This window comes from Lepidothrix coronata, unplaced genomic scaffold (assembly GCF_001604755.1).
Source record: "Lepidothrix coronata isolate B3197 unplaced genomic scaffold, Lepidothrix_coronata-1.0 Scaffold3, whole genome shotgun sequence".
NCBI classification, from domain to species: domain Eukaryota; kingdom Metazoa; phylum Chordata; class Aves; order Passeriformes; family Pipridae; genus Lepidothrix; species Lepidothrix coronata.
This window is the reverse complement of record NW_016690183.1, coordinates 10,218,361-10,239,824: the sequence shown is the minus strand read 5'-3', so window position 1 is coordinate 10,239,824 and position 21,464 is coordinate 10,218,361. Positions and strand designations below refer to the sequence as shown.

Below are 21,464 nucleotides of genomic sequence, written 5' to 3'. Positions count from 1 at the left end.
GCACTACAGGAAAAGGACCTGGGGTGACTGAAGATGAGCCAGCAGTGTGCTCAGGTGGCCAAGAGGGCCAATGGCATCCTGGCCTGTATCAGGAGTCATGTGGCCAGCAGGACTAGAGCAGTGATTGTACCCCTGTGCTTGATACTCAGGAGGCTGCACCTCAAATCCTGTGTTCGGTTTTGGGGCCCTCACTACAAGAAAGATATTGTGCTGGAGCAAATCCAGAGAAGGTGATGAAGGGCCTGCAGAAGTCTGATGAGAAGCAGCTGTGGATTATGTAGCCTGGAGAAAAGGAGGCTCGGAGGGAATCTGACTGCTCTCTACAACAACTTGAAGGTTGTAGTGAGATGGAGGTCAGTCTCTTCTCCCAAGGAACAAGCAATAGGACAAGAGCAAATGGCCTCAAGTTGCCCCTGGGGAGGTTTAGATTGGATATTAGGAAAAATGTCTTCATGAAACGTGTTGTCAAGCATTGGAACAGGCTGCCCAGGGAAGGGGTTGTCACCATCCCTGGAGGTATTTAGGACATGTAGATGTGGCACTGAGGGAGATGGTTTGTGATGGCCTTGGCAGCGCTGGGTTTAATGGTTAGACTTGATGACCTTAAGGGTCTTTTCTAACCTAAATGATTTTATGTTGCCTGATGTGTTTTAAAGCACTTGTGAGGCCTTGCCACATGCATTAATTTTTTGAGTGATTTGGATTAAAAGCATTTAGTACAAGAAGTACTTTTTTGAGGACACCCAAGTCGTAAATTTTTGCTTTTCCTCTTGCTTAATGGTTGAATTTTTTGGATGGAAAATACTTAAATGTGCAGTTCATTCAAGATGTGACTTTTCAATAAGTGGTTTTAATGTGGTATGGAGAAATGCTTTGAACATCCATGAAATCCGTGAAAACCAAAAATTATATTAGTCTGAGCTACCATGGATATATATAACATGTAGGAAAACACTGGATATTCCAGTTTTATGGCCTGACAGATCTTTATTCTCATTTTTCATTTTTGTTAATTTCATTAAAATGAATTGAGGCTAATAGCATGTTCTACTGGGGATTCAAGGTTACAAATGCTTGCAGAACAAGTAAACATAAAACCTGGAATAATTAGGTTGGAAGGGACCTTTAAGATCATCTGGCCTATGTCTTTGCTTTAAATATGGCTAAGCTCAGGTGTAGAAAACTTTGAAATTAAATCAAATAATTCAAGAAATTGAGTTGCTCAGGTAACGTAAAGCAAGCTTTTTTTTTTGTGTATGTGAAAGAAGTCCTGTCTCAAGGATGCCTTGTTGCATCTAAATGCAAGTCATGTGTTTCTCTGATATTGCTGTTTCATTTTATAGCTTATTGACCTCAGGAAAAGCCATTTTGCATTGTTGTAGGATTTTCTTAAACAATAAAATGCAGACAATTTCAGATTTTTTTTTTTTTTAGAAAAGGCTTTTAGAGGACAGTCCATTATTTGTATTTTTTCCCTCCATAACATCTGCTTTTATATTTTCAAATTTATTAAAAATATGAACTTACTGCAGCATCTCAGAAAATCCTTAAATTTTCTTTCGTTCCCTCTACAGTTAATGGTCACAGCTAATGGTCATAACTGATTTAAGCTGCAACTTCTTTTCATCTTGGTGACAAATTCTCTAAAATTTTAATTAAAAAAAAAAAAGAAAGAATCTATGCAGCTTTGCAGTGCTTTTTTTTTTTCTGTCCTGACTGGCTAGCACTGAAATTTTTTTAGTAGTGAGGATGAATTTTTCCTGAATTTTTCCATGTTTGAGCGATAGGCTGTGATTCAAAGTACCAACTGCTTGCTGGTTGTTTTGACTGTATGACACCTAGAAATGAAGTGCTGCTAGATCAGAGTAGAGAAATCCTAGCCTTTCTTGGTTTCTGTAGGATTCTAATTAATATTAGTTCTCTAAGAAACCTAGCCTAGAGCTAAGAATATTTCAGAAGATGGCATGAACATTTTTTCTTTACCTTCTGGTTTTGTTTCTGGTCTAATATATCTCTTGAAATTCTCTTCTCATGTTCCCGAGACTGACACCTTGATAGATTCAGGGATGTATCATATTAAAAAATGTGTTTGTTTTTTCCCCTCTGCTACTGATGATGAAAAGTATGTCTCATTAATCTCATTAATGCTTTTCTTAATTAGCTCCTAGAGACCCCAAGAAACTCATTATTAATGTCTGAGATGGCTTTTGATTAAACTGACTGTGACCTGGACTTTATATTGAGGAGGGGAGCAGTGAGGACCTCTCTGAGAGTCTGCTAATGGTTCTTTGCTTAGAAGTAGCCCTTGGCCACGTGGATCTGTCAGACTCAGCCTGTTGGTGGCCCTGTAGGAGCCCCTGTAGGATTCCATTATCTCCTGTGCATCTTGCCCAGAAGAACAGAGACTGCTCTAATTGCGGAGGCAGCTGTTTCCTTCCCTCCTTTCTAATGACAGCTGTTCAATGCTGCTGCCTGAGCTGGCAAGGTTTCTGAGGAAACGAGGAAGATATTGCTGCCTAGGTTTAATCTGTTTCTGTCCTCAAAGACCTTTCTTTTTAGTAGCAGAGTTTTTACCAACACTGATGATGTTTCCTCGGTAAAGATTCTTACTTGCTTAATGCCTTTTTGTAAGTCTTTGTGGTAATGTAGTATCTAAAGTTGGTTCTTAGAAATGGGTAGATGTGAGACTTAAAATGGGCACAGGTATACAAAGAGCAGGTATAAGTAGTCAGGAGAGAAGAAAAAGCAGTAATAGAAACTGAAAAGCTCCAGAAGGAACTCTTGTTAAAGTTTAACAAAAGGAAACTGTTTGTGCTACCTATGGCATTCTTTGCTGCATGGGTCATATAGTTAAGCTGTTAAGGTTTGAAAAATACATTGAGTGCCACACTAGGCACTGACTTCTGTGATTTACTTTTTTTATCATTCTCAGTCCTGGTAGAGGAAATAAATTTTTAATCTCTCAGAGCTGTATTCTGACTTGAAGGGTGGTTTTGGACTTAACTCATGCATCTAGTGTCCAACTAGTGGTGATAAAATCATTTTGTGAATTTGTATAAAAAGAAAATTTGTTTAGGTTTACCAAGCCAAGAGAAGGAAGACAATGGAAAAAGAAACTGATGGGATAATAACCTTTGTTAGGGATATAATAGAAAGTAAAAAGGAATAAGTAACAGATCAGATGTAAATAGAAGGTAAATCTGGTAGAATCAGTGTGCTATAGAATATTTTTACTAACAGTTTTAAATTTTTTTCAGTAATCAAAACGTGTAAAACTGTGGTACAACAATGTAGAAATCTTAACAGAGAAACCTCAGGAGTGGTTGGAAGCAGTAGGAAGCTTTGGCAATATCCTAAAATGTGGCAAAAAGGCAAGTTGGAATATAGTGCTTCGCCAAAAACATACAGCAACTGTAAAAGGAATCATGGTCTGCTAAATTTAGTGTAATGTTTCTCAGCATACTAGCAGAAATAAATACCAGAAATAAAGATGTCATATGTTATTAGGTTTTCCAAAATCCCTTTGAAATATTTAAAGAAACTAGGCAACAGAAGACATAAGATGGATAAGGTTAATATGGAATTATAGGAATGCGTGAATCCAGACTGAATGTGACAAATTATATACTTCACTGAGTAACTTGTTAGGAGGCTACCACTTTGAATACAGCCTTCATGTATGGTCTACTTCTCTTTCCTCACCTTTCTTTTAATTCCAGCGTCTATTTGAGGAGGCAGAGCTGTTGCTTTCATGTAATAGCACCTGGCTTACCTTGATGTAGAGCGAAAGCCTGTGTTGCGCTGTCATCCCTGATGCTCGGCTGTAATTGCTGTTTTGGGCTTAGGTGAGGTTTCTTATGAGAACTCAAAAGATCCTTGTGCTCTGTGATTTTTGACTGGGCAGGACTACAGAGGCACAAGGAGAGGCCATGGGACTTAGAGCTGGGACAAGAGAAGGGTGATGAGCAAAACAGGATGCTGGGATGGACCCAGGTGTTTCAAACATTGTCAGAATTTTTTAGGTAGGAACATGTGTTTCCCACTCATTCATAGGCAAGACATCTAATATGATTTCAGCTATTTTTCACTGTAGTTCTCCCTAGACATGCCTTAACATTTGGAGAAAAAGTGATGAAGCCACGAGGAATTCAAATTGAAATATGTTTGGTGAAGTTCCTGTTCTAGTTGAGCATTTTGAAACTTGATCAATAGACAACCAACTTCAAATAATTTCCTATTGGAGCTTATTCTGACAGAAAAGATGAACTACCAAACTGAAAACCAGCTGGTGGTTGCCAGCATTCAGCAGCCTAATTTCATTTGTCTTGTGCAAACAGAATGTATCATGCCTTGTATGGGGTCTTACAGAAACTTGAGATTTAGGGGGAAAACAAAGCCAAGCCTGCAGACATTTGGGCCCTTCAACAGCTCCCACAGCCAGTTGTCCTTTGCCTGAGCTCCACAAGTGACAAGTGTTCAGTAGCTGTGCACACTGAAGTCTGCAGGCTGTGTCATAGCTTAGTTTAACTCGGTGACCTCATCTCTGTTCAGCAGCTTCTAGGAGCTGTTCTCTGTGCTTGCCTCAGTGATCTGAGTGGAGCCCTGGTATCTGCAGCTCCGTCAAATGACTCAGCGTGCTAATTAGTCACAAAGGAGCCGTGTTCCCACAGGACTGGCACTGGCTGTTTGTTTCCCTCTCTGTAAAGCTAGAGTTGCCTTCAGCAACAATCAGGCTAATGTGGTGGACCTCGCTAGTAATGTATGGTATGAGGACAAGGTCGGTTCAGAAGAGCTGAAAATGGTCATGAAAAGTACTGTTGGCAAGAAAAATGTAATTAGTAGGTATAACAGTGATTGGAAGTTTGTGGGAGGGGTCAAGTGTACTCCCAAAAATCACTTGAGTTCTGGATGTTTCTTCTTCATTCACAAAATGGAAAAAAAATCCAAACCAACCACCAAACAAAACAGAAGCACCCCTTAAAAATCCTAAACCAAACCATAAAGACAATACCCCACACCATCAAAACAGCAACAGTCCAACTCAAACAAAAAAACCCCAGACTCTTCTCTTCAAACAGTAAAATGAAAGTAGCTGCAATAATTTCTTTAGAGGAGAAAGGGAAGAGAACCTAGATGAAAAACCTTGATAATGGTGGCGGGAGATGGCAGTGGAATATCCAGAACCAGTAGAATTAAATACTCAGATTAGGACAATAAGAAAGTGTTCAGATATCGCTGAAGGGAAAATTCAGACTTGAACAATGTATTTGTCCAGTAAAAATCATGGTACAGAAATGGCTGCTGTTTTTAATGTAGGAACAGAGGACTGAGGAGACCTTCTGAGTTTGATTCTGTTCCCTTTCTTTTGCTGGTGAATTTATTGTGTAGTTATTACTATAAAGTTATTAAGTACTGATAAAATTATTTCAGATCTCATTTTCAAAAAGTAGTGTGATATAGCTATTTCTTCTATGAGTAGAAAAGGAAAATTAATTTTTAGCATCTTAACTAGAGTGGAGGAGCAAAAAGATGAGCTGGGTGAGTATTGTGGGCTGTGTTGAGTAAGTTCCACCTAAATTATGTGACTGATACTTGCAGCTCTTAGAAAACTTGATCGGATCAGAAATAAGAGCTGATGCAGAGGGCTGAGCTGTCAGCAGGTAAAGGTTACCATTAGCATGTAAACCGGCTTTTTCTAGGTGGTGTAACACGTGCTTATACCGACTTCAAAGCAGTTGTCCCGCGGGAGATGACACCTCCACCAACTCCATGTCAGTTGTACTTCCCGAGGGAAGGCAGTGCACTCTGTGTCATCATCCCTCGTTTTGAAGCAGTGGTACCGAAAGCACAGGGGGGAAGAATCTCACAAAGTGTGTGTTTAGGCCCCAGATGGAGGACTGGGCACTAGTATAGAAGGATGTCTTGCACAACACTGATCTGAGTGTCCATTCGGATATCTTTCCTAATACTGTAGTATTAATTTCTTTGATGTAATTATAGACTTATGTCTGGAAAAGCAAGCAAAAAGAATCTGACTCTTAAGATGTGAAGCATGATCAGCTATCATGCAATTTCAGTTAAATATTATTTGAGGATGCTTATTTTAAAATAGTAACTTTTACTGAAGTGAGGCAGAGTTTCTTGAAAGTACACTGTGTGAGTAGAAGGATTTAAAACTTCTAAATTTCTTTTTAATTAACAGCAAAATCCCACTGATTTTATAATAGTCCTCTTTTCCTATTCCAATTATTTGTCACTCACCATGCACACCATTATTTTTCAGAAAAGCCACACATTCAGAAGTTACTGGCATATTTTTTGAAGATTAAATTGAAGTCGTTCATACAGTTTTTAAGATGGGAAGCTTACTTTCTTTTTAACCTGTTGGAGGATACTATTTTCTTCCATTTCAGTCCAATGCATTTGTTGTTAGTCTTGTAAAATACTCAGAAATTCATTTGAGACTTAAAAATATTTTGACCTATTTAAAATCAGCTTTTATTTTTGAATGACATATGTATCAAATCTGTTTCAAGGCATATCTTTTAAAAATCTCCATTTTAGAAATCTCCAGGTGTTTAATCTTTTGTATTTTCTTTTTTTTTTCCCTCTCCTGTAGTTCTCATGCCTTTGATAGATCGTATGGGAGATGCCAAAGACCAAGTTCGAGAGCAAGCACAGAATCTTATATTGAAATTGATGGATGAAGCAGCACCACCCATGGTATGATTACTTAATGTAGATTCAGATGTAGGCCTCCAGTGAGCTTATGACTTATGTATGAACTTTGACTATGTCACAATGTTATGGCGACTATTAATGGTGTAAATAGTATAACTTTTAAAGATACTCCTAGTGGATTGACACTAATGCATTGTTCAGCTAAAGATAAAAATCTTGGCATTGTGTGATTGTGCGTTTTTTGCATATTGTAGCTAAATTCTGAGTAGATGTTTTCATGTCATGTGACAGAACTTTGTTAACTAAAGCACGTTCGAAGCATCTCTTGGGTTTGTGTTTGCCTAATGGGGATAAGTAAGTTTATTTGGCTCCAAATTTATTTCAAAATTAGCTTTGCACTTGAGCATGTAGGACTAGTCCTGTAGTTGCAGATTTTCTAACTTAGAGATGCTCTGTGAACCTTGAATAAACTGAGATGGGGATAAGTTGCTCTCTGACTTGTCATCTTTGGATATAAGGAGGTTTGCTTAACTGAACCTTAGTTCTTAGTTCTTAGCATTATGTGGCTTCCAAGTGTTTAATCTTGTATTTCTACTCTGTGAGTCTTAAAAATGTAGGATTGTTTAATAAGATTATAGTCTTGAGCAGTGCTGTTGTTTGGAAGTCTGGAGATGCTGATCATGAGTGGGAACTTACTATTTGAGTTTTTAATTTCTGAAGAAAATCTATTTCTGCATTGTAAGTGCAAAAGTTAATAGGGAAAAAAAAGAGTTTCTTGTGTGTGCTACTTCGTGGTTTTTTTGATTTCTAGATAAAAGTTTGAATGTTTGTGCACAGGGAATAAGATGTTGGAGACTTGATCTGGAGTAAGAAAATTTTGACTTGCTTTGTTTTCCTGATAGAAAGAACAGGTAGCATGTTAGACAGCTATAGAATGTGTTAATCTCCCTTCCAACATGAGGTGTTTTCTCACATGATTTGGTTACGGATTTGACTGGCATTTAGGCATCAAGGTCTAATAGTGTCATCCACAAAGACATAGTTTTCTCTTTTTACAAGCTACAGTTTTGGTTGTATTCACTGACAGAGGGATGTCGCAGCATTTCTTTGTGCCTAAGTGTCAGTACTTCACAAATTATGTGTTCCTGTGCCCAAGATGCTCCGAAGTACCTGGAATACAGACCAGAACCTCTACAGCAATAGCATTTGGACAAGTGCACAGCTGAGCATCTTGGAGATACTTTCATTTTGAACAACTGATGATAAAGAATGTGATGGTAGTTTTAGATTACTGGTCCATCTTTACATTTGTGCAGAGTTGTTAGGTTGTACACAGAGGTGATGGAAGGAAGTTTCCATCCCCTTTGAAGATTACTCTCAGTGTCAGAAAGCATACAAGGTTCATGGGGTCCATGGAACAGCGTGTGTATGGAGAACATATGGCTCTCCTGGTAACTTCCCCGGGTGGGAGAAACCTGGCTTTGGTTGTGTGCTCTCAGGACAGCTTATGGATCATTAAAAATTTGGATGAAAAGTATCAATCATCATCACAGCAGGGACCAAACCAGCAAAGTCTTTCCTGTGCCTCCAACACTGAAATACAGAGCTTTAGGCTCTCTTTGCTGCAGAGGAACATCTCCTTAGAAGAGCTGGATGGAATAATTTTTTGAGGAGAAGTCCTGTAAGTTTCTTTCCAGTCAACTTATCTTGTCTTTCCTAGAGTGTTGTTGAATAACATTTAATTTGTCATGTTGTTAAATCCCTTTTCTTGTTTTAGATGTGTTTGTTGGTTTGGGTTTTTTTTTAATAAGCAAGAACTAGGTGTAGCTGGTTATGGGCAGGAAGGCATAAAAATATAAGTGGTATAAAAGTGCATGAATGAGACAAAGGGAGGTCAACATGGATTGTTGCTAGCAACTTGAGAGAGTTGAAATTTCTAAGCAGCCATTTGAATTTCTCTGATTAGAAGAATTTAGTTCTTAAAGAAGGGTTAATTTAGTGAAAGCCTAAATTTCTCTTCAGTCTGATTTGTTTGTTTCAGTACTCTACCGTTTTCCCTCTCTACCTGTGTTTTTTTACATCTAGCAAGGAGATTTCCTTTTTCCCATGTTTGTCCGTGACAGTGAGTTAATTGGAAGGATGTTTTCTTCCGTAAAATCCTGTTCTTTGTTGTTAAGCTGTGCAGTTTTGGCAAGCCATATCCTGCTTGTCTAAGGTTTGTTTTCTCTAAACCCAGTGAAGTATAAAACAAACAAACAAAACACCACAGATGGGACAAAATTATCAAGCAGGGCTCTAATTGGAAAATTTTATGTCTGCTGTGAAGTGTGCTACCTCATTAATGAAGAGGATGCATATTCCCTGCTCTTAGTGTCTCTCTTTTCGTTGATCAGTAGCTGTTTCTGAGGGTTTGGTTGTTTGTTTTTTTTTTCTCAGGAAGGCGAACGCAATTGGGATAATTAGTGTCTAATACATTTTAGCAGGTTGGTATGGCGTCATTATAGGTTGCAGTTGCACCACTCCGGGGTGCAGTTGGGAAGAGGGAGGTGCCTGGGCTGCAAAGTGTGCAGCCCTTGCCAGTGTGCAGCCGTCCATCGCTAGGCAACGCTCCCCGGATGCTGGCGGGGCTGTAATGGCAGCGCTGCAGCTGGGGCGAGTTGCAGCCCGAGTCTGTGCATCTGCTCCGAAACACCAGCGGGGATCCCCACTCTCGTAAGCTCCGCGTTTACGCTCCTTACACCCTAACATGCAGCTGGAGAGGGAAAGGTAAAACGATGAGCCGAGGAGGGAAAGAGTGGAGGCAGGCAGTGAAAAACGAGTGCGCAAGAAGGTAAATGAAGGGTTTAGTGAGCCAGAGGGTAGTACTACAGGAAGCAGCACCAGCACAGAGAAGGAGAACCGAAAGCAGAGCAAAAATGGAAGCAAAGCAATTAGAACAAATGGGCAAGAAATAATCCTAAAATGAATTAAATTTAAAGCAAAAGTAAGGGAGAAGTGGGACAGTAGGAGTATAGATAAGGGCAAGCTAAAATGGATGAGAGGAAATTTTGGCAGGGAGACAGAATATGAAGCAAAAAGGATATAGCAACTTCTGCTTGAGTCAGTAGTTTGTACTGTAAATGTTTGTTTTGTGTGCATTAACTGTAACAATTCTGTATGTTTTAGGAGCTGTTTCTTAAACAACAAAAATATTCACATGACTGAAAGATGTTTTATAGGAATGGGTTTTGGCATAGAATTCATCTGTGTTGTGTTGCACATTGTGCATTTCATAAGTCAATTTTATCACTTTTCCAGTCTTCTGTTATTTTTTTGCAACTGTTATGAATGTAATTATAATATATGGATAGAATTACATTGTGTTTTGCTCCTGGTAATTAAAGACAATTATTTCTGCTTTTATAGTACATTTGGGAACGCCTTGCTGTTGGTTTTAAACACAAGAATTACCGATCCCGAGAAGGAGTGTGTTTGTGTCTTGTTGCTACCTTAAACATGTAAGCTTTTTGTTTCTATGGAGATGTAATGGTTCTATCCTTCTTCTGAATGTAGTTTTCCTCTGAAACTAATACTTTAGGAAGTCTGATTCAATTACATTAATACATGGGGAAAATCAAACAACTAGTGAGCTTTCTGAAAGACTAAAGTTATGGAATTTTTATCTTACTTAAAATTAGGCAAGTGACTAGTAAGAGACAGACAGAGTTTGATTGATGTCAGTTTGTGTTCTGTGAATGCTAAGCTAAAAGTTCACTTCTGCATAAATTATTTTGTTTTTCTGTAAAAAATACACTTTTTTCTTTTTTTTTAAGTTATGGTGCGCAACCATTAATCCTCAGCAAGTTGGTGCCACATCTGTGTATAGCGTTTGGTGACTCCAATAGTCAGGTAAGGATTTCATTACTTACTAGTCCTTAAACAACTATACTTTGACAGAGCAATGAAAGCGAATTAAATATAAGCATTTAAAGACAAGCTGATAAAGTGCTTGTATTACAGTATACCATTAGTTTCTACCATGAGAAAAAATAAGCCCATTTTTTTCTTAATCTGTCCATCCACTGGAAGATGAAAGTAGAGTTGCAAAGGCAGTAGTATTGCAATGTACTTGTCCCTTTAGTTTAATCTCCAGAGGTTGAAACTAATGATTACTGAAAGTAGTTGTTTCTTATAGAGCATGTTGACAGAAAATAATTAAAAAAACGTTACTGACAGAAAGAGTTGCCTCCAGAAGCAGCCCCTGTATGAAACCTGCACTAGTTTGCCAAATTTGCTAAAGATAACATTATTGTGTGTAATTATTTTCTAAGTGGAACCCAAATGGCATTTGAGAACATGCGAGGACTGTTGTTAAAATCAGCTAAGTAAGCAAAAACATCTGCAGTGAAAATCAAGATATAGTGCATAATAGTGACATCTGAACTTCAGAAAGGCTTCAAATGGAAATGGATAAAATATCTCTATTTATATGCAGTTGTGTTTGACAGAAAAGACTAAGAATACAGTAAGGGAGAAGATAGCATTGGTAGGAGATGGTCTTATAAACAGTTTTGGTCTTTATGCCTAATTTCTGAATGTGGCAAAGTTCTTGTCTCCTGGATAGCATAGCATTGTTCTGTTATAGAGAAATTCTGTAAAGAATTTGTCCTGTTTGCTGATGATTAGTAAAGATGCAGTTCATATCTTCTGAGAGCAATTGTATGTTTAGTTTGAACTGCTGCAAAGAACAATACTAAAGTCATTCCAGTCATTCTTTATAGAGAATAATGGCATATACTAAAATGCATTTTTGGCAGTTGTTATTGTGATGACTGTGGTTTGAATTTTTTGAAGAGGCACTCAGTCTCTTTGTTTTAAGTATTCTTTCCCCTTCCACAATCTTGCCTTATTCTCTTTCTTGTGCTGATGTCATGCCACCTGATTCAGGCTGAAGTAAATTAAGAAAATGCTGATCACTTTGGCCCACTCTTGTGGGCAGTGAGGTCCCTGGTTTTCCAGAAGGACCCTTCTGTGTGTAGAAACAGATGAAAGCAAATGAAGTGTCAAGACTAAGTGCAGGAACTAACTTTTGGAAGTATTGCCTGCTGTGATAAGAGTCCTAAATAAAGTACATTTTTTCCACAAGTATTATTCTTACGTCCATCCCAGAAATTCCCTCTAAAGCCGTTCCTTTTAGCATTCTTTTACCATCTGGGAATGCTCTATCTTAGAACAAATACCATCTTGAAATAACAGTTGTATTTCCTTTCCTTTTCATCCTCACTGTTTCAGCTGTTTTGTGAAATGAATTGGCATGCTGGTCAGTAGAAACTGGAAGATTAGTGGGTTGTCAGCAAATGTTATTTGGCTTCTGTAACCCTGAAATTAACAGTTCAAACTGCATTCACAGGTGAGAGATGCTGCCATACTAGCCATTGTAGAGGTTTATAAACATGTGGGAGAAAAAGTACGAATAGATCTTGCGAAGAGAGGAATTCCTCCTGGAAGGTGAGTTAACTATTTTGATTTTGTAATCCTTACGTGTTATTATTCTTAATCAGAATTTTAAACTCACTAAAAACTTTGGTTTTAAATTATAATTTTTCTTTTGTTTTCTAGTTAGTTTTGCTTCCAACTAGTGTTCCTGACTGTGTAGATTAGTTTATATGAAATAAAAGTAACCATTGTTTTGTTGCCCTTCCTAGGAAAGACTATTCATTCAATAAAATCTTTCAAATTCCTTATCAAAACAATTTACACTTTTAAATATGTGTTAACCCCCTATCAATCAACATATCACTTTACTCTGAATTGTCACCTCGCTTCTTGATTTTGATAAAGCGGAATATATTGACTGCTTGGTGTCAGAGAGAATTATCAGAAGGGATACTGTGCCTCATCAGAACCTTCTTAAAAACTAAGAGCCCTAGTTTTTAATGATTATTTATAGGATATCAGAATACAGCTTGATAATATATCAAAATACATGTTCAGCTGTGGGACCCCTGACATGAGAAGAACATGTTAGTCCAAAGGTGAGCCACTAAATTGATTAGGGTGCTGGAATACCTCTCTTATAGGCTGAGAGCTGGGATTTTTCAGCCTGGAGAAAAGAAGGCTCTGGCGAGACCTTAGAGCACTTTGCAGTACCTTAAGGGAGCCTACAGGAAAGCTGGAGAGGGACTTCTTATAAGGACATGTAGTGATAGGATAAGGGGGAATGGCTTTAAACTGACAGAGGGTAGGTTTAGATTAGGTATTAGGAAGTAATTTTTAATGTGGTGGTGGTGAAACACTGGAATGAGATGCCCAAAGGAGTTGTGGGTGTCTCATCCCTGGCAGTGCTCATGGCCAGGTTGGAGGCGGCTTTGAGCAGCCTGGTCTAGTGGAAGGTGCTCCTGCCTGTCCTGGAGCAGTTGGAAATAGATGATCCAAAACCGTTCTGGGATTCTGTGAAAATGTCGTAGGAGAAAGATGTTGAATTTATTGTTTCACATTCCAGGCAGAGTTCAGCATGTTTAGAGAAAAGTTTACTCTGCCTTTGGGAATGAGAAGTTGTACACACTTTTAGACTATTAATAGATTATATGGTCACCATAGAAGTTTAAGCCATATTACTACAATTCCAAAAACTGGGTTTCCTAGCAGATAACTGAAACATACCAGAGAATATCTTTCTGGCATTAAGGTACGGCCTTGGACATCGTTTGGAACAGAGAATAAAAGATCGCAGATAACACAGCTTTTGTACAATGAATGTTGGGTCTGACAGTAAGCGTAGGTTCAGCACTCACTGTTCACAACTCCTTGTGATACAAACTGAGTACATCTTGGGATCCAAATAGGATTAAACACCATAGGTGCTTTGTATCCTCGGGGCAATCAACAGCTTCTAATTTAGTTGCTGTAGGTGCCAAGTTGTTGTTTCTACTGTCTGAATTAGCTGAATACAAAATTGCCCCGATCTGAAAGCAAGCATGGCTGTATCATTTGCATTTACATAAAGAAGCTAGACTCAACTTGGTGCATGTTAAATGGGTTGTTGCCACTGAATCTCAGTAGTTTTGCACCTGACAGTCAGGGCTAGTGTAAAATAGTATGTGAGCTGAGTCTCAGTGTTGTGGTAATTTTCAGGCTGGGATAAATGGGGGAGTTGGGATTTATTTTAGTTGAGGCTGCTAAGTCTGTCCCATCCATCACTGACAGAAAGCAGAGCTCCTATGGTCTCTTCTTACTCCTTCACTCAAATAAGAAGGCGTTTGACAAAGCTCAGGAAAGACAGATTAGCTCTATGGTAGCTCAGACTGTTGTTCCTTCAGAGGCAGACCTAATTTAAAACATTTCTTCCCCAGTGCCTGTCAGAAGCTTTCCCTTTGCTTGGATGCATTAAAATTTTCATGTGGTTATGCAGCAGCTATCATCTGTGGAAAAAAATCTTTGATGTTGAATATTCACTATTTTGAGGGGAATCTCTGTTCATATTTGTGTGTCTGTGTAGGTTTTAAGGGGTTTAAGTATTACAGATAATCTGTAGTTCAGACATGGCTGCTTTCAGCTGTTGAGTTCAGCCTTAAAAAACTGCACTGCAGCTCCTTCACTGCATGTCAGTGCACTAAAAATTGTGTGTGAACATAAATATTTAGCAGAAAACCCTATTACTTCAGTATTTGGTGCACACATGAGTTAATACAACATAGGCTTGTTTAGTTCACATAAAAAATTACACATTAGAGAGCTGTGTGTTGCTGCTCGAATGCACTTGCTCTTAAAGCACAGAAAATAAGAGCTCACGACTGCTGAAAGGAAGGCAGGAAAGTTAATCAAGCATTGTTTTGAGAAATTGTTCAACTTCCTTAAATATGCAAATGGTATATACATGTTGTGTCTATATAAAGCCAAATATAGTTAGTAATTTAATAATAGTAGGCTTAAAAGGTTTTGTAATCTGCACCTGGTAGGGTTTGCCTTTGTGGAAAATACTGGATTTTCTAGAGGAGGTTATTGGACCTGTTGGAATCTAGGTAATGAATAAAATATGGGATCTTACCTTTGTAGTTCAGCTCTACATGGTGCTATTTATTTTTCTTCAGTGTATTTCTGTACTTTACCAAGATTAATTTGAGTTTGTTTATAAATAAAATCGATGGGTTCCTCTTTGTATTTATTATTTTTCAACTTATAAATCTCAGAATAGTATTGTGCTTTTTGCTTGAAGCACATTCTTTTTTTAGAAATCAGTATCAAATCTGTGGTTGAAAATTTTGATGTTGTTTTCCCTTTTGTTAAAGTTGCTGCCAAAGAGGTTTGACAGTCTTTGGTATCAGGCCTGGAAGTATTAGTGTTAATATAGTTGTGAATACTGAAAGTTGATGTTTTGTTCAGTGAGCCAAGAAAAGTCAACAGGTTTTGTTCTATATGGGCCAAATTGAATTTGTTATAGTATGGAATCTGTGTGGCTGATCTTCCTTGAATGGAAATAGTATATGTGGCTCTAGATAGCAGTTACTTAGTCTGAGTGTTAAAAGCTTTTATTTTTCAGGAATTCGTCTGACAGATTTCCCTACTGTTACTTGAGAAACATAAATGTATAAAACCAGTTATTTGTTTAGTTCTTATGTCTAGGGCCACAACTTCATATCCTAAAATATTGAAACATATTGCAGTATGCATTTCTGAATACCACATTTTATGTGGTAGGCACATTCTGCTTGTCTGTCTAGTTCATGTTGTAGATGAAGTCCATCTGGGTGTCCAGATGTGGACACATGTCTGCAAGATCCTTTTTTTTTTTTTTCCTTGGAAAAGGAAAATATGGAGAAATAAGTGCAAGGTTTCATATGGGCCATTTCCTGCTTTAGACTGACTTTGGACATGAACAACAAACTTGTTACCACCCTTTCTTCTTCTTTGTCCTTCTGCTATTGAGAGGGGAGCAGTGCTCTTTTGCCTCTTTATCACCATGTTCAAAGTTTTAGGTATCCCCGTCTGCCTGTTATATGAACAATTGAACTTCACCAAGCATGATATGAATTAACAGCTTTTCAGTGTAGAAGTGTAGTGTGCATTCTTTGGGAACATCCACGTTTCCACGTGCGTGTGTCAGCTCAAGCTGCGTTCCTCTCATGGGACATCACCACCATAATATGGGAATACTTTGACAGAGACCTGTCACCTGCCAGAGGAGAGGGTTTAGCAGGTTGCCAGGAGCCCCCACTTAAAGTGCTACAACCTCATACATTCATTCATGCAGTGAGACAGCCCACGCAGAAGTGGCCTGCTGTCCTGAACATGTGTTTTTTGTCAGTGGGGATTTTTCCTTCCGTATGTGAAGTTGCAGAAGATGTGTCTGTGTCTTTTTGGAGAAAGGAGATAATATTTCTGTCCACTGGTGACATAGTATTTCTGTTGACTGATGACTTCAGTGATTGATTACAATTCCGTATCCAGACTTGGGCTTAGAGAGAGGAGATAAAGGGAGTAATAAGGCTGCTCTTCTCAAAGAACATTCCTCATTGCTGGTGAAACTGGTCTTCATCCAGCCATGTAAATGTTCTTGGATTCTTCTTGGCCAGGCTCTCTTTTGCCAGGAGCTGGACTCCTGTAAACATTATTAAATTGATTGTGGTTGCAATAATTTTAGAGACTTTAGCCCATACTGCCTTGCTACCTGTGACTCTGTGAAGAAATATGAGAAGAGAAAAAGGTAGCAAGAAGAGCAGGGTGGGAGGAGAGGGAGGAAGAAACTTGTTGTGAGAGACTTTGCAAAGTAGTAGTTACAGTTCCTGTAAGCTGTACTAAAGAGAGGGTTGGATCTACAGTAGTGCTTTACCTTTTTGACAGCTGTGTTATAATGGATTTTTTGGTTGTTGTTGTAATTATGACAAATGCTGTATAGTGTGCTACTGGTCATAAAGACATACTTTGAAAGTTTTAAGAGTGGCAGTACTGTGTGTTGTTCTGCAGCCTGCACTGCTGACGACATAGCATGCAGTGCTGACAAACAGTTTTTTATTGTTCGTAGTAGTAGTTTATCAAATATTTTGCCCAGAGTGAGAGGCAACATGTGTATTATTATAACATATTTATAAGGAAGCATTTTGTTTTTACCTTCTGTTTAAAACACTCAGGAAAGCATTTTTGAAAACTAGGTTCAAAAGAGCAGGAAATACTTTTTTCTTTTGAATTCTGTAAAGTATGTATGCGAAATGGATAACATCAGCTTTACAGGATATAAAAATTAAAGTGAAATTTCAAAGGAAATCTGTTAATCTCTCTAGTCATGTTCAGTTTTTCTCAGGATAACAGTTTTAGCCCTTCAGATGTAGTGTTAAGTTTTTCTCATTAACTAGGTGCACTGTTAATGCAGTGTTTGCGATGGAATCCAGCAGTGTTGAGGGGAACTCGCAACCACTGGTAAACGTTAAAAGTACTTCCTATGAATGTACCTTCCTATGAACCTACATATGAAGCAAACACATTAACTTCTTGTTATGAAAGCAAGATGACCTGATGCATTATTATGCGTATTGATTCTTGTGTGAATTTTTCACTTTGTACGGTTGAAAGCACATGGCATGTTAATGGGATTCCATGTGTCATTAGTAAATGCTGGTACCCATAAAGCATTTAATTTCAGAAGTTTTACTTTTCCGAGTCTCGTGTGCAAAAAAACTCCATTTCCGTATAACTTGTCTTTGGTTTACCAACTGATCTTTTCTTTAAAAGACGTGAGGTTTAATATTAAAGCAGTGACATATGTGAATTGCTGCTGTTTCAGACATTTTGCTGTGGCAGCAGGGGATGTAAATGCAATGGTGGTGCAAAAGGGAGAGGATAATAGGTTCCAGAGAGAGGCTGCCAAGTATGTTAGGGAAAGATTAGGCAAACTACTACTGAGCAACATATAGTTTTGAGATAAGTTGAGATCGTAGAAAACCTGCTGGTTTGTGTTATGGATTATTGACTTAAATGATTAAGGGGGGTTTTGGTTGTGGTTTTTTAGATGCTTGCATCTAGGGTAGGCCTTTTTGTGGAATTCTCAGCTAAATCCGTGTCGTTCTTGTTGAGGGCCTGCTAAGTCCAGGACAAATTTGCTCTGTAGCATATTGCTTTGAGGTATTTGGAAAGTAAAAGTAACATATTGTGAGAGTCCTAAGTTGTTGGAAGGTGCAGGGAAACGCTCAAACTTTTCATATTGCCGTCTGTCTGCATTTCATTATTTTATCGCATTCTTCATTATTAGATAAATGAGGTCCCAGTGAGTGAAAGGGGCCTGCAGTCTCAGAGAATGTAGACTCTGCACAGTGAGAGTGCACAGCCTCTCTGCACGGATCATTGAGTAAAAGTGGTGTGTGCATTGGGAAATGTTGAAGTTAAAATCTTTGTGTGTCCTTGACTTTTCTCCTTTACGCCTTGTAAGGATTTTTGTACCCAGGCATTGTTCTTACACGTTTTTCTAGGTCTGCCTTAAAATAGTTCAGATTGTGAGTTGTAAAGACAGCCTTTCAGTGCAAATTTTTAGCAAACTTGGAATTGGGTAATGTAGTCTCTAGTTCTGTTAATGTAACCGAACTGTACCTGTTTGAGATTTGCAGACTGTCATGTGATTTGTAGTTCATAACTTTGTTCATTTAAAATCAGGATTCGGTCCTGATAAACTTGGAGCTAAACATTCATGTGTGTTACATATTCTGAGTACTCTAAATGCAAAAAAGTCTTTGGAGAAATGTAAGAAAATGTTCTCAAGTGTCTGCAGCTGAACAGTGTATTATGTCAGTACAAATGTATTGCTAGTGCGTGGGTCACATTTTTTCTGTGAGATACTTCCACTGCTTTTATTGAGTTTTCTGCAGAAGTGATGAGAAATGGCTGTTGAAGTGTCAGCCAGCTTTCTTGCTTGAACACCATTTTTTGCCTCGTGGAACTAGATTGCAAATGGAGAGTTTTGGAGGTTTTTGTTTTGATGTGTGTTTTTTGTGGTTTTTTGGTTTTGTTGTTTTTTGCTTTTTACATGTAGCAAAGCATTTGCAGAGGTTTTTCTATTGTGAGAGTTAAAATCAGTGGTGTGCGTGTTGGACATAACTAGAGTGTTTAGTGTATCTTAGGTTTAGAAAAAAGTTGTTTTTTTTTTTTCCTGTGGAAGTGCTAACTACCACAAAAGTATTTTCATAACCAATCTGAGGAAATTTTGAGGAATAATAGTTTTTAGGAAAATTAGTAATTGTCTCAGAATAAATTAAATAGTGATCCATATTTTTTTTCAACATGAACATTCCATAGTTCAAATTATTACCTTTTGTTGTTGTGTCACAGCTGTCTAAACCCAATATATACTATTACTGAACCTGAACTTTTGGATGTCATATTTAATCATGCTAATAACAATGCTCAATTTTGTTCTTTGCTAAGCTGACTTAGTTTTTTGTGCATTTGTGTGAAGATGCTCAACTAAAGATGAATCCTTTAGGAATTGTTTCTTGATACTCTTAATCTCTTGTATATTCTGTATTACTGCTTTAAATATGCTAATAAGCTGATTTGTTTTTTACCAGTAGCCAGTGAGATTTCAAATGCATAAAAATACTTTGTTCTTTTTGTTCTCTGTAGGTTGCAAACAATCTTTACAAAATTTGATGAAGTAAGAAACTCTGGAAATATGATTTTAAGCAGCGTCAGTGGTGAGTATGAAAGATCATATATTTATAATCACCTGTAGATTAATACAAGATAAATATTTGAATATTAGGATTATCAACATGAGATGGATGAATAGAAATGTGTAAATGCTGAGAAAATGAGACATTTGGTGAAACAAGCTTATACTGTTTTACTGGAAGTATTTGCTGGACTGCAGTCAGAATACAACTGGAAAAGGTGTTGAAACTGCATGGAAACAAGCAGTGAATATTTAACAAGTTGCAGATGTGCTCAGTAGAGGATAGAAGAATGCTGCAAAGTGTTCATGCACGGGAAAAAAGATCAGATGAACCTTTATCCTATCTTACAGTATGTTTCTAAAACAAAATGATACTTTACTGATGAGTATGTTTGATACCTTCTCAGTTAAGATGATGCATCATGATTATAATACATGGAGTTTTAAATTATAGAGATAGGTGACTGCAGCATTCAAAGACACTTAAAGGTTGAAATTAAGATTTCATTGAGTTTGAGCTCCTTATTTTTGGTGTATTTCAAGAAAAGAGAACCTGTTGTGCAGGGGAATCCTTGTTGCTTCCTACTGGTTTTTCGATGCAGTTTTTTTATAGTATAAAAAAGCAAAACCATCATTCTTTCTTAAAACTATAAATTAAGAAAAATGTTACATAACAGCGCAACAAGGGAGGTGCAGTGGCAGTGGCTTTAATATAATTGGTTTTGAAAGCTTTGTTGTCTTCTGTAAGGAATCAGTAGATCACAAAATCACAGAATATGCTGAGTTGGAAGGTACCCACAAGGATCATCGAGTTCAACCCTTAGCCCTGCACAGGAGCATCCCTGAGAGTCACACCGTGTGTCTGAGAGGATTGTCCAAATGCTTCTTGAACTCTGGCATGCTTGGTGCTGTGACCACTTCCCTGGGAACCTTGTTCCAGTGCCAAACCACGCTCTGGGTGAAGGAACCTTTCTCTGATATCTAACCTAAATCTTCCCTGACACAACTTCAGGCCATTCCATTGGGTCCTGTCATAGATCTTGTTTTATAGGGGAGGATTTTCTGATGTTAATTTTTCATTCAAAGTAACTATGCTGAGGAGGCTCTGGCTAGATTTAAAAACTGTGACCATGCAAGAGTAGAAGTACTTTGAGGGATGCATGTGATTCCTTCATGTACTCAAATATACCCTTTTCATTTTAAATTTTCTCACCCTTTTCTTGTTGGTATGAAAACAGAAGGGAGTGTAGGTTCAAAGGAATGTGTTTTTCTAACCTTTCCTTTGAGGTAGTGAGAATTTCTCTGCTGCATTTTGCTTTGGAATAAAACATTGCTATTCTTGAACACTTAAAGAACACAAAAATTGCTTTGTAAGAATTAGTATTTTTAAGAAGGAAAGTATTCAATAATTTGGGGGGAAAATGTTTTACATAAATGTGATGTGGTGTTAGATTGTAAATTTACTCATTGTGAAGGGGCAAACCATTATCTTTTGCATTTAAAGTTAATACAGCTGCGTAGGTTTGAGAGGTTCAGAGATGCATTTTACATGTGTATTTTTTCTGTTGGTAGTTCTCAGGAGAATAGAGAAAGTTACGTGAGGGAATATAAGTGCATTGAAATAATTTAAATATATGAAAATATATTTACAACATTGCTGGACTAGTTAACGTGGCACTTCCGTCCTTTTTGTCTCTATTTCAGAGAGTTAATAAACCTTATTTTTAAGCTGATTTTATCTCGTGTAAGACACAGGTATTAATGCTGATCTGTGGCAGTATAAACCATGTTTTGTCTTGTAGGTGCCAATTTCTGTGCAAAGTTACTGTGATTCTGTTTTGGTACCACAGACAGAATCCCTCTTAATACATTGTTCTCAGTATTTTTGCTTGAACCTAGTTCATCTGTTGCTTCCATCTAGGCAGTTTTTCAGTGTTATTGAAAAGGTATTCTTCCATTGTTAGTGCTTTATCTTGGCTTTGTGCTTTATTATTCTCTGAAGGACAATTTGTATTTACTGCTTGCGGTGTAGATTGAAAGTTACTGTTGAATTTCTGTAGCCTTGTTAGCAACTTTTCTTTCAGGAGCTTTATCAAACATCTTTGGATAAAGGCCAGATTTTAATGTCTAACACATCTGTTACAGTGTT

General features: G+C 37.8%; 1 protein-coding gene across 29 annotated transcripts in view; it reads left to right on the top strand.

Annotated features, from left to right (window-relative positions):
- CLASP2 (cytoplasmic linker associated protein 2) overlaps window positions 1-21,464 on the top strand; it is a 152,244-nt gene that overhangs the window by 23,381 nt on the left and 107,399 nt on the right. For all 29 annotated transcript variants that reach the window (XM_017820818.1, XM_017820723.1, XM_017820691.1 and 26 more), the window contains exons 3-7: window positions 6,620-6,723; window positions 10,087-10,178; window positions 10,494-10,569; window positions 12,071-12,168; window positions 19,267-19,337. In XM_017820818.1, the coding sequence (XP_017676307.1) occupies window positions 6,620-6,723; window positions 10,087-10,178; window positions 10,494-10,569; window positions 12,071-12,168; window positions 19,267-19,337 (441 nt within the window). The remainder of the gene's footprint in view (window positions 1-6,619; window positions 6,724-10,086; window positions 10,179-10,493; window positions 10,570-12,070; window positions 12,169-19,266; window positions 19,338-21,464) is intronic.